Raw genomic sequence first — 13,017 nt, 5'->3', positions numbered from 1 at the left:
TTTTCTCTCCTGCTTTTCAGTCTCTCTCTGTATTTCCTGTCTGTCTTTTTTGTCTTTCTTTTCCCTATTTTTAATTTTTCTCTTCCGTCTTTCTTTTCTCGCTTTTTTCTGTGATCCGTTTCTTTCTTTCTTTTCTCCCTTCTGTTGCTTTCTTTTCTCTTTCTATTCGCTTTTTTCTGTTTTCTGTCTGTCTGTTTTCTTCTTTCTTTTCTCTCTTTCGCTTATCTCTGGCTTTTCTCTTGCTTTTCATTCTCTTTTCTGTATTTCCTGTCTGACTTTTTTGTCTTTCGTTCCCTTTCTTTTGTTTTTTTTTCTCTTCCGTCTTTCTTTTCTGTCTTTCGTTTCTTTCTTTCTGTTCTCCCTTCTGTTGCTATCTTTTCTCTTTCTATTCGCTTTTTTCGGTTTTCTGTCTGTCTGTTCTCTTCTCTCTTTTCTCTTTTGTTAATCTCTTGCTTTTCTCTCTCTTTTCTGTATTTCCTGTCTGTCTTTTCTTTCTCTCGTTTGTCTTTCCTTTTTTCCTCCTTTTTCTGTTTTTCTTTTCTGCCTTTCTTTTCTCTTTCGTTTTTTTCATTTCTCTCTCATTTCTCCCTTTCTTTTCATTTGTCTTTGTCTTTTCTTTCTTTCGTTTTTCTGTCTTTTCTCTCTATTTCAGTCTTTTTTCTCTTTTTTTGTCTGTTTTTTTTCTGTCTTTCATTTATACTTTCTTTTATCCTCTTCCGCTTCTTTTAGTTTCTCCTATCTTTTTTTTCCTTTCTGTTTTTCTTTTTTTGCTTCTCTTTCTTTTTTCTCTTGCTTTTCTCTTTCGTATTCTTTTACTTTCTGTATTTCTTCTTTCGCTCTTTTTTCTCACATCTCTCTTCGGCTTTTGTTTTCTGTATTCTTTGTTTGTCTTTTCTCTCTATTGTCTTTTTCTTTTCTATCTTTCTTTTCTCTTTCTTTCCTGTTCTTTTTACCTGTCTTTCTTTTTCTCATGCTTTTTTTTCTTTTTTCTTCTTCCGCTTCTCTTTAGTTTTCCGTATTTTTTTTTGTTTTTATTTTTTGCTTTTCTCCTTCTTTTCTGCCGTTCCTTTCTCTGTTTATTTTCTGTCGTTCTTTTCTCTCTTGCTTTTCTTTTTCTTTTTTGACTTTTTCTCCCTTCTGTTTCCTTCTTTTCTCTTTCCATTTGTTTTTTCTGATTTTGTTCTTTTCTCCTCTTTATTTGCTCTCTTTCGATTATCTCTCGCTTTTCTGTTTCCTTGTCTGTTTTTTTCTTTCTCCCGTTCTTTTGTTTTTTTTCTCTTCCGTCTTTCTTTTCTCGCTTTCTTTTCTTTTTTTCTTTTCTTCATTCTGTTGCTTTCTTTTTTCTTTCTATTCGCTTTTTTTTCCGTTTTCTGTCTGTCTGTTCTCTTCTTTTTTTCCTCTCTTTCGTTTTTTTTTCCTTTCTCTGTTTCGCTTTTCTTTCTTTTGTCTTTTTCTGTATGTCTTTTCCCTCTTTCTATTTTTCTTTTTTGTGTATCTCTTTTCTCTCTTTTGCTCTTTTTTCACCCCCTTCTCTTTGATTTTTCTTTTTTTTGTATTTTTTTCTGTCTTCTATTTTTGTTTTTTTTCTATATTTCTTTATTTTTTTCTGTTCTTTTTATCTGTCTTTCCTCTTCTCATTCTTTTTTTCTCTTTCGTTCCTTTTTCGCTACTCTTTGGTTTCTCGTTTCTTTTTTCCCTTCTTTTCTTTGTTCCTTTTTGTCTTTCTTTTCTCCTTTTTTTTCTTTCTTTTCTCTTTCTTTTCTTTCTTTTCCAGTTTTCTCCTGTCTGTCTTTTCTCTTCTATCTTTTCTCTCTTTCGTTTATCGCTTGCCTTTCTGTCTTGCTTCTATCGCCTTTCAGTATTCCTGTCTGTATTTCTTTGGTATTTGTTTTGTCTTTGTCTCTTCCGTCTTTCTTTAATCGCTTTCTTTTCTGTTCTTTTTCTGCCTTTCTCATTCTTTTTGTCCTCTTTTATTATTTTCTCGTTCCTCTCTTCAGTTTCTCGTTCTTTCTCATTTTTCTTCCTTCTCTTTCGCTTCTCTCTTTTTGTTCTGTCTTTCGTTTCTGTCTTTCCTTTTCTCTCTTTTTTTTCTGTCTTTCTTTTCTGCCTTTCCTTTTTTTGTTTCTTTCTTTTCTCTCTTGCTTTTATCTTTCTTTTCCGTCTTTCGTCTGTTTTCTGTTCCCTTTTTTCTCATCTTCTGCTTTCTTTTATCACTCTTGTTTTTTCTAGCTTTCATTTCTGTTTTTCTATTTTTTCTGCCTTGTGCTTTTTTTTTATTTTTCTCTTTCTTCTTTCTGTATTGTTTCTTTTTCGTTCTTGTCTCTTTATTTGTATCCTACTTTGCTCTTCTTTTTCCCTTCTTTTCTGATTTGCTTTTCTTGCTTTCTTATCTTCTTTTTTTAGTTTCTGTCTTTTCTCTCTTTTCTGTCTTTTTCTGTATTTTTTCTCTCCTCTCTCCTTCCTTTCTCTTTGTTATCTGTCTCTCGTCTCTCTAGCTTCTTTCTTTCTTTTCGCTTTCCAATTCTCTTTCCGTAATGTCTATCTTTTTCTTTTCTCTTCCTCTCTGTTCTCTACTGTTTTTCTCTTTTCTGTTTCCTTTTCTGCCTTTCTTCTCTCTTTTGTTTCTTGTTTTTTTTTTCCTTTTGTTCTTTTTTTTCTATTCTTTTTTGCCTTTTTCCTAATCCTTCTCTGTGGTTCTTTCTCTTGCTTTTCTTTTCCTGTTCTGACTACATTCTGCCTTTTTCTTTTCTCTTTCTTCTTTATCTTTCGTGTCTGTCTCTTTTCTCTGTATCGTTTCTTTTTCGCTTCTTTTCTGTCTTTCCTCTTTCTATTCTCTTTTTCAGTTTTATGTCTGTCTTTTCTCATTTTTCTTTTCTCTCTTGCCTTTATCTTTTGTTTTTCTCTCTTTTCTGTATTTCCTGTCTGTCTTTCTTTTATTTTTGTTTTGTCTTGTTCTCTTCCGTCTTTCTTTTCTTGCTTTGTTTTCTGTTCTTTTTCTGCCTTTCTCATTTTTTTTACCTTCTTTTGTTCTTCTCTCGTTTTCCGCTTCAGTTTCTTGTTCTTTCTCATTTTTCTTGCTCTTCTCTCTCGCTTCTCTCTTTCTTTTCTGTCTTTCTTTTGCTCTTTTTCTTTTCTGTCCTTTTAATCTGCCTTTCCTTTCTCTTGTTTCTTACTTTTCTCTCTTGCTTTTCTTTTTCTTTTCTCTTATTTTTCTCTTGCTTTTCTTTCTTTGCTGTCTTTTGTCTCTTTTTTCTGTTCATTTTCTTTTTTCTCTTCTTCTACCTTTCTTTTATCACCTTTTCTCCTTCTTTCTGCCTTTCTTCTGCTTTTTGTTTTCTCGCTTTTCTGTTCTTTCTCTATCTTTCCTTTCTTTCTCTTTTCTCTGTATTGTTTCTTTTTCTCTTTCTTTTCTGTCTTTTTTTTCTCGCCATTTGTATCCTACTTTTCTTTTCTTTTTCTTTTCTCCTTTTCTGATTTACTTTTGTCGCTTTGTTTTCTCTCCTTATCTTCTTTGTATTTTTAATAGCCGCCCTCATCTTCTCAGCCGGCTATTATAGCGCTCCTATTTTTTTACTTCGTCGAATAAAAAAATGTTTCGCTTTACCTCATTTTGCCGCTTTTTCAACATTTGCGTGATATCTTTTTGACTTCTCTAGGCTAGTTGATTCCTGAAAGTCCTAAATTTGGTTTTTTTATAGAACTTTTTGTAATACAAGTGCTGAAATGAGATCAAATGATAAAGATTTAGGGCAAAAGTTAAATAATAATTGGCTAAAATCCACTACCCGGGCCGAGGTGCCAACGCTAAAAAAACGCAAAATTATTAAAGATTGGTGTTGAATGTGTTGAATTTATGTATGAACAACGCTTGAGCGTAGGTCCTACATAAATTCAACGCATTCAACACCAATCTTAATAATGGGCATTACCTTAACAATATTAACACTCTTTCATGAAGCAGTTAAAATCTTAAAGTTTATCCATTAAAAAATAAAATGTTAAATGTTATTTATTTTGATTATAAAATACCCTATTTTGACAGATTTTTGTCTGAACTTAATCGCACATTTTCGAATCCTTGCATCTTCGAATCATGGTCGCGAAATTTTGCACGGTTCGGCAGAGTCGAAACAAGAACCCGTTTTTTTCGAATTACATCGCAATAACTCGCACTTATGCACAGAAGTTCGAATCATGGCCAAATTTTTGTCTGGATCGTCTGATCATGGCTAATTTTTGTCTGGATCACCCGGTTCATATTTCCACCACCTCACCCGGGTATTGTCTTGTTTAGCTTGTGGGCTATTGGTTATCGTCTGCTGATTTCTCTGTTTGGCTTCGACACTCAACACAGGATAGTGAGGCTGATGGGCAACTATGCCACAAGACAGGAGTTCCTGGCCGCCATCCTCATTGGGGTGTACATCTTCATCATGGTCATCCTCCGTCTCAATGTACTCCTCGCGCTTGTCGTAAACACACTCTCCAACATATACGTGAGTCTCTCTCTCTCTCTCTCTCTCTCTCTCTCTCTCTCTCTCTCTTCTGTCCAATTAAATCCAGAAATCGGTCCAGAAATACTATTCTGATCTCTCCCCACATGAGAAGACCTCCCTAGTAATTAAAAAAAATTGGAAAATTTGCAAGAATCGTGCAAAAATGGTCATTTCCTGTAAAAAGTACAATAAAACGGCCATCAGCTGATGGCCTTTTTGATAGTAATTTTTACAGGAAATGACCATTTTTGAGCATTTGTAACATTATTGTAACAAGATCCCTATTGTGATGGATATCATGAACTGCGTTTATACCCATCATTGAAAAAAAAACACTTGCGGACAGAGATGGTTTGTTCTCTGATGGGATTTTTTTATAGCTGCGAAGCTGTAAGCTGAGCGTAGCTACATTGCGGTGCTCTTGGTTTTTTACAATTCAAAGAATTTGAATTGTATAGGGGCGCTGTCTTTTTTTTAGATCTGTTCAAACATTTTCATGATTTTTGGAGTCAAATTGGAGTAGAGATTTTGGTCACGCCGAAACAGGAAGTGGAGCAAAAAAGCGAGTGGTTTTGCGGCGTGAAATTTTTTTGCTCTAAATTTAAAGTAGAGTGAGAAAATGGTGTTTGAACAAAAATTCGCTTTCTCGCTAGTGGTTTTTTGTTCACATGCGGCAATTTGTCTTTGATGTTTACTGTTTTTTCGTTTTTTTGGATCGGATTTTTTTCTAAATGGTTTTACCAATCCTTTCATAGTCCGTTCTAGGTCTAGTTTTTCTGTTTAGTCAATGAAAATTCTTTGAATTGTACGTCAGGACTTGTCCTGCTATGTTTTTTTGTTTCGTCGTCTGACGCTCTTTTTTCGTTTTACATTTGTTCACACAGCAAAGCTGAAAAAGTCAAATTTTCTGAATGACTTCTTCCTCTCACTAACGAAATCTGCGCACGTGACGTCATTTCTCACTCGCTTTAGCGAAAGTTTTTAGGGTATTTGCGTGATTCGATTTTGATCACACGTGACTTACCTCAGTCAAAAAATGACTTTTGCACTTTATAAGTTAGGTTAAATTTGAATTTGTTTAAGGTCAAAGAAACTCCTATATGCAGTAAAGGTCCCTAATAAGAGGCGTCTGTGGAATGAAGTTCAACAAGCTTTACTAATTTATCGCTGAACGTTTATAGCCTAGTTTTTTGAGCGGCGTCGATTTTTTTCAATTTAGATCTGTATATGTTTCTATCTCTATTATATGGCACTCAGGTCTATTCTTTCGCAGCTATTCCGGCAATCTGCCGGCTATGTTTTTTTCGGTTCAATCACGGGTTGCTCATCACACACAATTCTTAGTAGTCATATTAGGTCATATATGATTCCTAGTTTTCATAAAAGGTCAAATATGATTTGTGTGATTTCTTAGTAGTCATACAAGGATCATTTATGATTTCGTAGAAGTCATACAGGGATCATACAAAAAATTTAAAAGCCTAAAAACTGTATATCTTTCATTTTCTTTTTATGTTGAAAAAATTTCCTGGAAATCATACAAAGTCATATATATATGACACATAAAACATTGATTGGTTCCACAAATTCCCGTACAATGTAGTTAGAGCACACAATAAATTATTATATTGCATTTGCATTCCAGATTTGATTCTTTGTGTGGGCCAAAAAAAACAATTTTCCAACTTAGATATTTTCAGAAAACGAATTTGAGGTTATCTGCAAAAATTTTTAAAAATATTTTATAAATGAGAATTTATAGGTATAAGCTGACTTCAGATAATATTAGAACTTTATTGTTCTATTGGGCTTACTCTTTAATTGCGTGTCCAACTTTGCAAATAATATTGTACGTTTGGGTCTTTTGGCGGATCACAAAGCGATGCCGGCGAATCACATAATTGAGTCCTGGCCGAATGAATTTCTTAAAAGTCATAAATGCTTAAAAATTTATGAAAAATAGATGTATGATTCTTTGTATTCATACTAGGATCATATATGATTTTGTAGTCATAAAAGGTTCATATATGATTTCCTAGTAGTCATGTATGATTTCTTAGTAGTCATACAATGATCGTACTAGGAAATACGTTATTATTTGTATGATACCATATATGGTCCTTGTATGACTACTCAGAAGTGTTGACCCGGGATTCTGTTTCGGCCCCCCAGTGTTTCTTACGCCCCACGGTTACAAATTTTATGTTGTTATATAGCACGTTACAGTGTAAAAAAATAGCACGTGCGCTTGGGGGGGGGGGGCGTAAAACTATAAGCCCACTCAGCTGGGGGGGGGGTGGCAAAACAGAATCGATCCATTTTTTTTCTGTGCAGAGTTACCTGAACACTGGCTTCAAGTTCGAGAGGACCAAAGTGATGATGCCTTTTGTGGATGTGACCTCTACGTGTTGGATGCCAAGTCCTATTTGCATGGTTCCTACACTGCGATACGTCTGGATCACAGTCAACAAAGTGTTCGAGAAACGCAAGCCAGACTACTCGGAGCCAGACCCAACAAAGGCATTCTTCTTGAAATTTATTTAACATTTCGGGAGTACTGTGGTTCAAATTAGCTATTTTGATGGTTTTGGTTGGCTCTGCGATATATTTTTTTTCTTTGACTTTGAGTGTTGTTTTCTTAAAGATAATTGACTTAATTTGAGCAAACTTTGAACAATTTTTATGTGTTTTTCAAGATTTTTTGGATGTTTTAGCTCAACTTAAGCATTTCGCTAAAAATTCTTCTCATTTTTCTTCTTTGAAATTTTTGCCAGGTGTTGAGTGGGTAAGTGCCTGAATAAAAGCAGTAATAAAACTCTTGCGTGAATGATAAAAATAGCATTCCAGCATGATGGAAAATAGCATTTCAGCATTTTGTGGATAAATCAGTTCAAATGTTTTGTCGAATTTTTTTCAACACTCTCCTTCATTTCTTTTCCCTGTCCATGGTTTTCTTTATATGAACTATTTATCGCCTCTCCTTTCAATTGGCAGTCAGTTATTGAATGAGAACTAACTGTATTGCAAGGTTTTTTGACAGCAATTGTTTTGGAGCCGCAATTCGTAATGAAATTTTTTCAGATTATTTATCAGCTTTTGTTGTCACTTACTTATCCATTGTTAATTTTTCTGTTATTATTTCAAATTGATCTGCATTACTGTTTTGCATATTATAATCAGGAGGTTAAGCATGTTATTAAGGGCAATCAATTTTATTCTCCAAGTCGTTTCCGGAAGTATTTCGGCTATGCTTTTTAAAATTAGCTTTACCTGTTCATCATGTTTCTGTTTTACATGAGTCAGAAATTTTACTCCTGACTTCTGACTCAAGTCACTCATTTTTTCAATTGAATGTATTTTACAGTTTTTCACTCATTGAGTTACGTAAGGCAGTGAATACGGTCAAATTCAAAAAAGGAAAATTAGAAGAACTGGGATAAACATATTAAGCACGGTCAATAACTCATAGTGCATTAGGTTATCAAAGTTCATTAAGGCGTTTGCTAGATGGCAGTAGTATTGAGCTTCAAAGCCTTCTTTTTAGAAGCTGAATTAATTAAGTTAATCTAACTGAAAAATTGCTCATCAAATTAGAGCCTTTTTGACAATTAAAATAAATTCTCTCAATCTTTTTTCTTTTTCTGTTTCAATCCCGATGTGCGTCAAGGGCGGTCAACGGCTACTATTTTTGTGAAATTCGCCGTTATCTTTATGGTGACTAGAATTAGCATTTTGGGGTTGTACACAAGATTTCACGCGCAATACCGAAAGTTTTCAACATTCATGTGCAAGAGTTAACACTTTCTGGAAGTTTTGCTAATAGCAAAATTTCTTTCCAATGAAAGACATAGTTGCTAGTGACACATTACGCTTCTTATGATGTTTTAGGGAGTTGTTTGTTTAGATTATGTTTCGTGCAAATCAGATGGAGGCAGAGAGGAAAAGGAAAAACGCTGCAAAGGTAACCCTGTTTTCATTGAGCAAACTTTAATTGAGATGCGTACTCTTATTTCTTAACGAGCAAGCCCTCAAAGTTATTTCGAAATAAAGGCAGTTTTATTATGAATAGCGGCAGCGAACATGAATAAAACAGATGGACTTGCAACGCATTTAGTTTTCGTTGCCATTATACGGGTTGGGATGGACCATATGTCTTTTCATGTAAGTCTGATCGAAGCATACTCTTTCCATTTAGTCTTTACACGCTCCACCTAAACCAACAACATGTGTTTTGGGCCAACCTTGAGTCTCAAACGTGCACTTGGGTCGATTGTCTAGTCATAACCAGAACCCAGTTTTGGTGGAGCACTTTGGCGGATTGTCTGTCTGTGTGTGTGTTTGTGTGTGTGGGAGTGTGTGTGTGTGTGTGTGTTTGTGTGTGTGTGTGTGTGTGTGTGTGTGTGTGTGTGTGTGTGTGTTTGTGGGTGTGTTTATGTGTGTGTGTGTTTGTGTGTGTGAGTGTGTGAGTTTTTATGCTTAAGTTTCAATAATCAATCAAAATTAACTATTATGCAGTTGGTTTATTAAAGTAGAGTTTAGTGGAGGTATTTTTTTCTGTAACGATTATTTATAATGCTATGTTAAGAGCTCTGATCAGAGAAAAAAGGCTGAAAAACAATTCTGAACAGTTTAAGCTAAGTTTATGAATTCAATGCTGTTTATACACTGAACAGACTTCGTTTTTTTTTGTGTCTGAATTTACACTTTTCATAGTAAAAAGTGACATGATCATAATATGTTCATAGTTAAAATACACACACTAAATAAAGTTAAGGTAATTTTACCGTAAAAAATATCCTAACTCACCTTGACTGTTAAAGTAGATTTGTCTTTCATTAACTCACCTTAACTAACCTTAACTTTACCTGAACTTTACCTGAAAATTTAAGGCCTCACTACCTTTAAAAAACCTTAAATTTTACTCTTACTTGCCTTAAAATTACCTTAAATATTTACCTTAACGTTACCTTAAAAATTCCCTTAACTTTGCCATAACTAAAACTGAAATTTACTTAAAATTAGGATAAGTTAGGGTAAACAATTGAGGTAAGTTAGGGTAAAGTTGGGGAAATTTACAGCCACAGTTATTACCTTAACTATATTTAGTGTGCAGACTGAGGAGTACTATGATTCAACGCTAATTTAATATGCTACTATGATGCGGGTATGTGTTGTAGCGGGTGGTGAGTGAGATCAGTGTGAGGATGTTGAGAGTGGTCTCTGCCAGACACAGAGAGAAGCCAGTCTCAGTTGACAACCTCAGCGATCTCAAGGCCATGATGAGTCCACGGCTTAACGCAACTGCCAGAAAGACCAAGCGACTTGAGCAGGATCTATTCGATCTCCTGCAGTTCAGAGATCCCTATCTTCAACTCAAGAAGAAGTATTGAGTCTCTGCAACCCGAGACTATGGAGAATTGTCTAAGAATTTCAAAAGCGCTTATTTCTAAGAATCTTTCGACGGATTCTGAATTTTCAAACTTGGGGTGCATTTTTACTATAGCAAAATATAATCGGATTTGAGCTTTTTATAATTTGTAGTGTATAGAAACAGTAAAAGTATTAAAGAGAGCTGCGAACTTGTCCGTGATGAATCATTTAGTAAATTGAAGTACAAATTGATTTCCTTTTTCCTAGTTAAAGCTTATTTGCTCTGTATGTTTTTGCAAAGTGACTACAGTGACATCTCACTAAGCGAATTGTTGACAGGAAGATCACGACAATGATCAAACCCATGACAATGATCAAACACTTTTTAATGCCCCGATTAATCTATTCAGTTGAATGCTGAATGTTCTTTGCTGACAATGTTTGTGAAATAACACTACTGAATGACAAATGAGAGAGGACTAAAGGCTTAAAAACATGCAGCCTTACTTTTGAAGGTTAATAATTCCTTATCAGATAATTTCTTGACAAGGTGTATTCCTAAATAACGAGAACTCTTAGCAGATTTTACTAATTCCCCTTCTAAATTTATAAATTTAACTTTTTAGTTCAATTAATCCCTGGCAATAGCTTCATAAAGATATTCTGTTTTATCAGCATTCAAAGTGCCTTTCTCCAATAAAATATTTTCAATTTCACCTGTCTCCAATAAAAAAGTTTCAATTTTTGCTGCAATTTTTCTTCCTGGATCACATCGACATGAAAAAATAGTATTGTCTGCAATTTTGTACAAGCTCGAAGTCTTTGTGGTTCCTAAAACTCCACACTGGGGTACTCCATGATTAACAAAGATTTTTACTGACATCTCAGAACCTATTTTAACGGATTGTGTCCTCTCTTCGAGAAAAGCGTTTAATAAATTAATTAATTGTAGGCTCAAAGAAGTTGAAGCATTCTGCTCTTTCTGGAAGAATATGCAAAATTAAATTGAATGCTCTTGCAAGGTCTATACAAATGGCTGCTTTGTTTCTTGCATTTTTAATGTTTTCTATTACCGTCTAAGTAAAAAAAATACTGCATCTGTTGACGATTTTTTGTTTTTGAATCCCAATGGCTCTTTATTCAATAGAATGTTTTATTCAATGTCTTTCATCAATTGGACGAGGTGAAGTTTCTCGAACAGCTTATCAAATTTAATGTGACTGAAACTTGTCGATAGTTGGTCATTTGTGTGGCTGTTCCTTTATTAAAAATTGCTGTGAATTTGCATGTTTTAGAAAACTTGGAAAAATACTGTATTGTAATCAGTAAAAAATAATTGCAAATGTGTACCAGGTGCGTGTTTTTTTTTCCAAAACTCACGAATGGAAAAATTCTGCAAACGGTGATTAACTGTTGCGTAAACTTTTTTTGTAGATTCCCTTTAAATCCAAAACTTTAAAATTAAATTTTTCGGAACAATGTTTCAAACTGTGGATTTTGAGAGGAACGAGTTCACCAGAATAGTTGCTCATTTTCGCAAAAGTTTTATTATAGGCATTGCAGATTGCTTTTTTGTATATGATCTTGACTCCATCAGCTTCAACCTCAGACACATTAATACATTTGTTGTGATTTCCTAATTTTTTACTGATGAAGTTCCAGTTCTGTTTCGATTTTTCAAATTGCTTAAAAAATAACAGAATATTTGTGCTGAGTATCTCGTAATTTTGACTTTACTAGTTTTTCAGCTTTTTTTTAAACTTTGTTGCAAATATCGTAGTTCTGAGAAAGTTTGTATTGATTGTACAATTGTGTTTCCGCTACTAATAATTTTTAGAGTTCCGTCAATGTCCATGCTTTAGCACTTTTTTGTTTTGTTTCATTGAAGAATTACAGATCTGTATAGGTGCAGTGAAAGCTCTGGAAAGCTTTTGGCCTGGAAATTTTTGCAACAATTTGATTAATTATGGAATACAATGGCTTCAGATACCTAAATTATTGTATTCTTACCTCTGTCCAACGGCATATTAATAAATAAAGCATCATACCATGAAACTCTGGAAAACTTTGATCAATAATTGTCACTTAAAACATGGTCTCGACTACAATGTTTTTGTCTGCTTCGATCGGGTGCGTGAATGACAATAGATAATCTGCTAACTCTTGTTTGACAGTTAGTACCTGTACCGTTCCGTTTTTTAGTACGAAACGCCTTAATTCGAGCCAAGTGTAGCACAGACATCAAGCACCAATAGTAATCACTCTGACATTTGCAATGGTCCTGATGAAATGATAGGCTGGAAAGAAGGACGAGAAGAAAAATGACCACAGCTAGCTAGCCACTGCAGCCCACTCTTACATTGCAATTTTAGTCAGGGGTAATTCCTCAAAAATCCTCCCATTGCAGCCCAACTCTTACATCATTTTACCCCCTCTGAACAAAATACCCCCACACTCTTACATCAATTTACACCCATAGACAAATTACCCCCCACTCTTACAACAAAATGGGAATATTCTAGGGTGGACATTGGACCCGGTCTGTTTGGTGTTTCAAATGAAAACTCTATAGTTCGCTATAGCAAACTGTGCGCCCAGTTAGACTACGTGAAACTTCTGCCATTCGGCTGCATTAACCTCAACCAGTCTATGCAAACAAACTTTTACGGATAAGGCTGGAAACTGTTGTCTTAGTCCTCTAACATTAACTGACGAAGTACAATGAATAAGCTCAAAAACCTTAAGATTGGTTGCTCTCGAAGTTTGAAACAAATATTGTTGAACTGTGTCTTTAACCTGCACCCAAAAAACTTTTCTAAGCCATACCCCCCTCAAAGCCATACTCCGTATTCCCCTCTAATCCATACCCCCCCCCCTAATCCAACCCCCCCCCCCCAATCCACCCCCCTCCTAATTCACCCCCCCCCCCGCGCCCCATTTGTCGTTCGAGAGCAAATCACCTGATGCTGGTCGTTTTATGTTCGGTAATCATTTTTAGTTATCGAAGCTTTTATTGATTTATCTGTCAATATGCAAAATATAGGGAAAGATAACAAAAGATGAACTGAAAGAATACCTCAAATTCAAAAGAAAAGAGAATGAGCATCCATAATAGCGGATAAATGGAAAATCAGTCAAAAGAATATTTATT

General features: G+C 34.7%; 2 protein-coding genes across 2 annotated transcripts in view; one reads left to right on the top strand and one right to left on the bottom strand.

Annotated features, from left to right (window-relative positions):
• The window catches only part of LOC142338709 (short transient receptor potential channel 5-like), a 52,477-nt gene extending 42,323 nt beyond the window's left edge, over positions 1-10,154 (top strand). The window contains exons 9-12 of the mRNA XM_075388586.1: positions 4,295-4,496; positions 6,831-7,016; positions 8,401-8,457; positions 9,674-10,154. Of these exons, the coding sequence (XP_075244701.1) occupies positions 4,295-4,496; positions 6,831-7,016; positions 8,401-8,457; positions 9,674-9,886 (658 nt within the window). The 3' untranslated portion in view covers positions 9,887-10,154. The remainder of the gene's footprint in view (positions 1-4,294; positions 4,497-6,830; positions 7,017-8,400; positions 8,458-9,673) is intronic.
• Positions 568-3,069, bottom strand: LOC142337943 (uncharacterized). Its single transcript, XM_075387575.1, has 3 exons — positions 3,019-3,069; positions 1,118-1,171; positions 568-639 (listed from the first exon to the last, which is right to left on the bottom strand). The coding sequence occupies exons 1-3, from the start codon at positions 3,067-3,069 to the stop codon at positions 568-570; spliced, it is 177 nt and encodes a 58-aa protein (XP_075243690.1).
• Positions 10,155-13,017: the final 2,863 nt, after the last annotated feature.

This window comes from Convolutriloba macropyga, chromosome 4 (genome assembly GCF_964194025.1).
Source record: "Convolutriloba macropyga chromosome 4, txConMacr16.3, whole genome shotgun sequence".
Taxonomy (NCBI): Eukaryota; Metazoa; Xenacoelomorpha; order Acoela; family Convolutidae; genus Convolutriloba; species Convolutriloba macropyga.
This window is presented reverse-complemented; position numbering and strand designations above follow the sequence as displayed.

Bases quoted from the DNA above. Each gene is read 5' to 3' on its own strand.
- LOC142337943 (XM_075387575.1), bottom strand. From the start codon at position 3,069: ATGAGAAAGAACAAGAAACTGAAGCGGAAAACGAGAGAAGAACAAAAG. The intron at 1,172-3,018 runs GTAAAAAAAATG...GAACAAAATCAG, and splicing joins CGAGAGAAGAACAAAAGAAG to AAAAAACAAATGGAAAGAGA. The intron at 640-1,117 runs AGAAAAAGAAAA...TGAAATAGAGAG, and splicing joins AAGGGAGAAAAAGTCAAAAA to AAAAGACAGAAAAACGAAAG.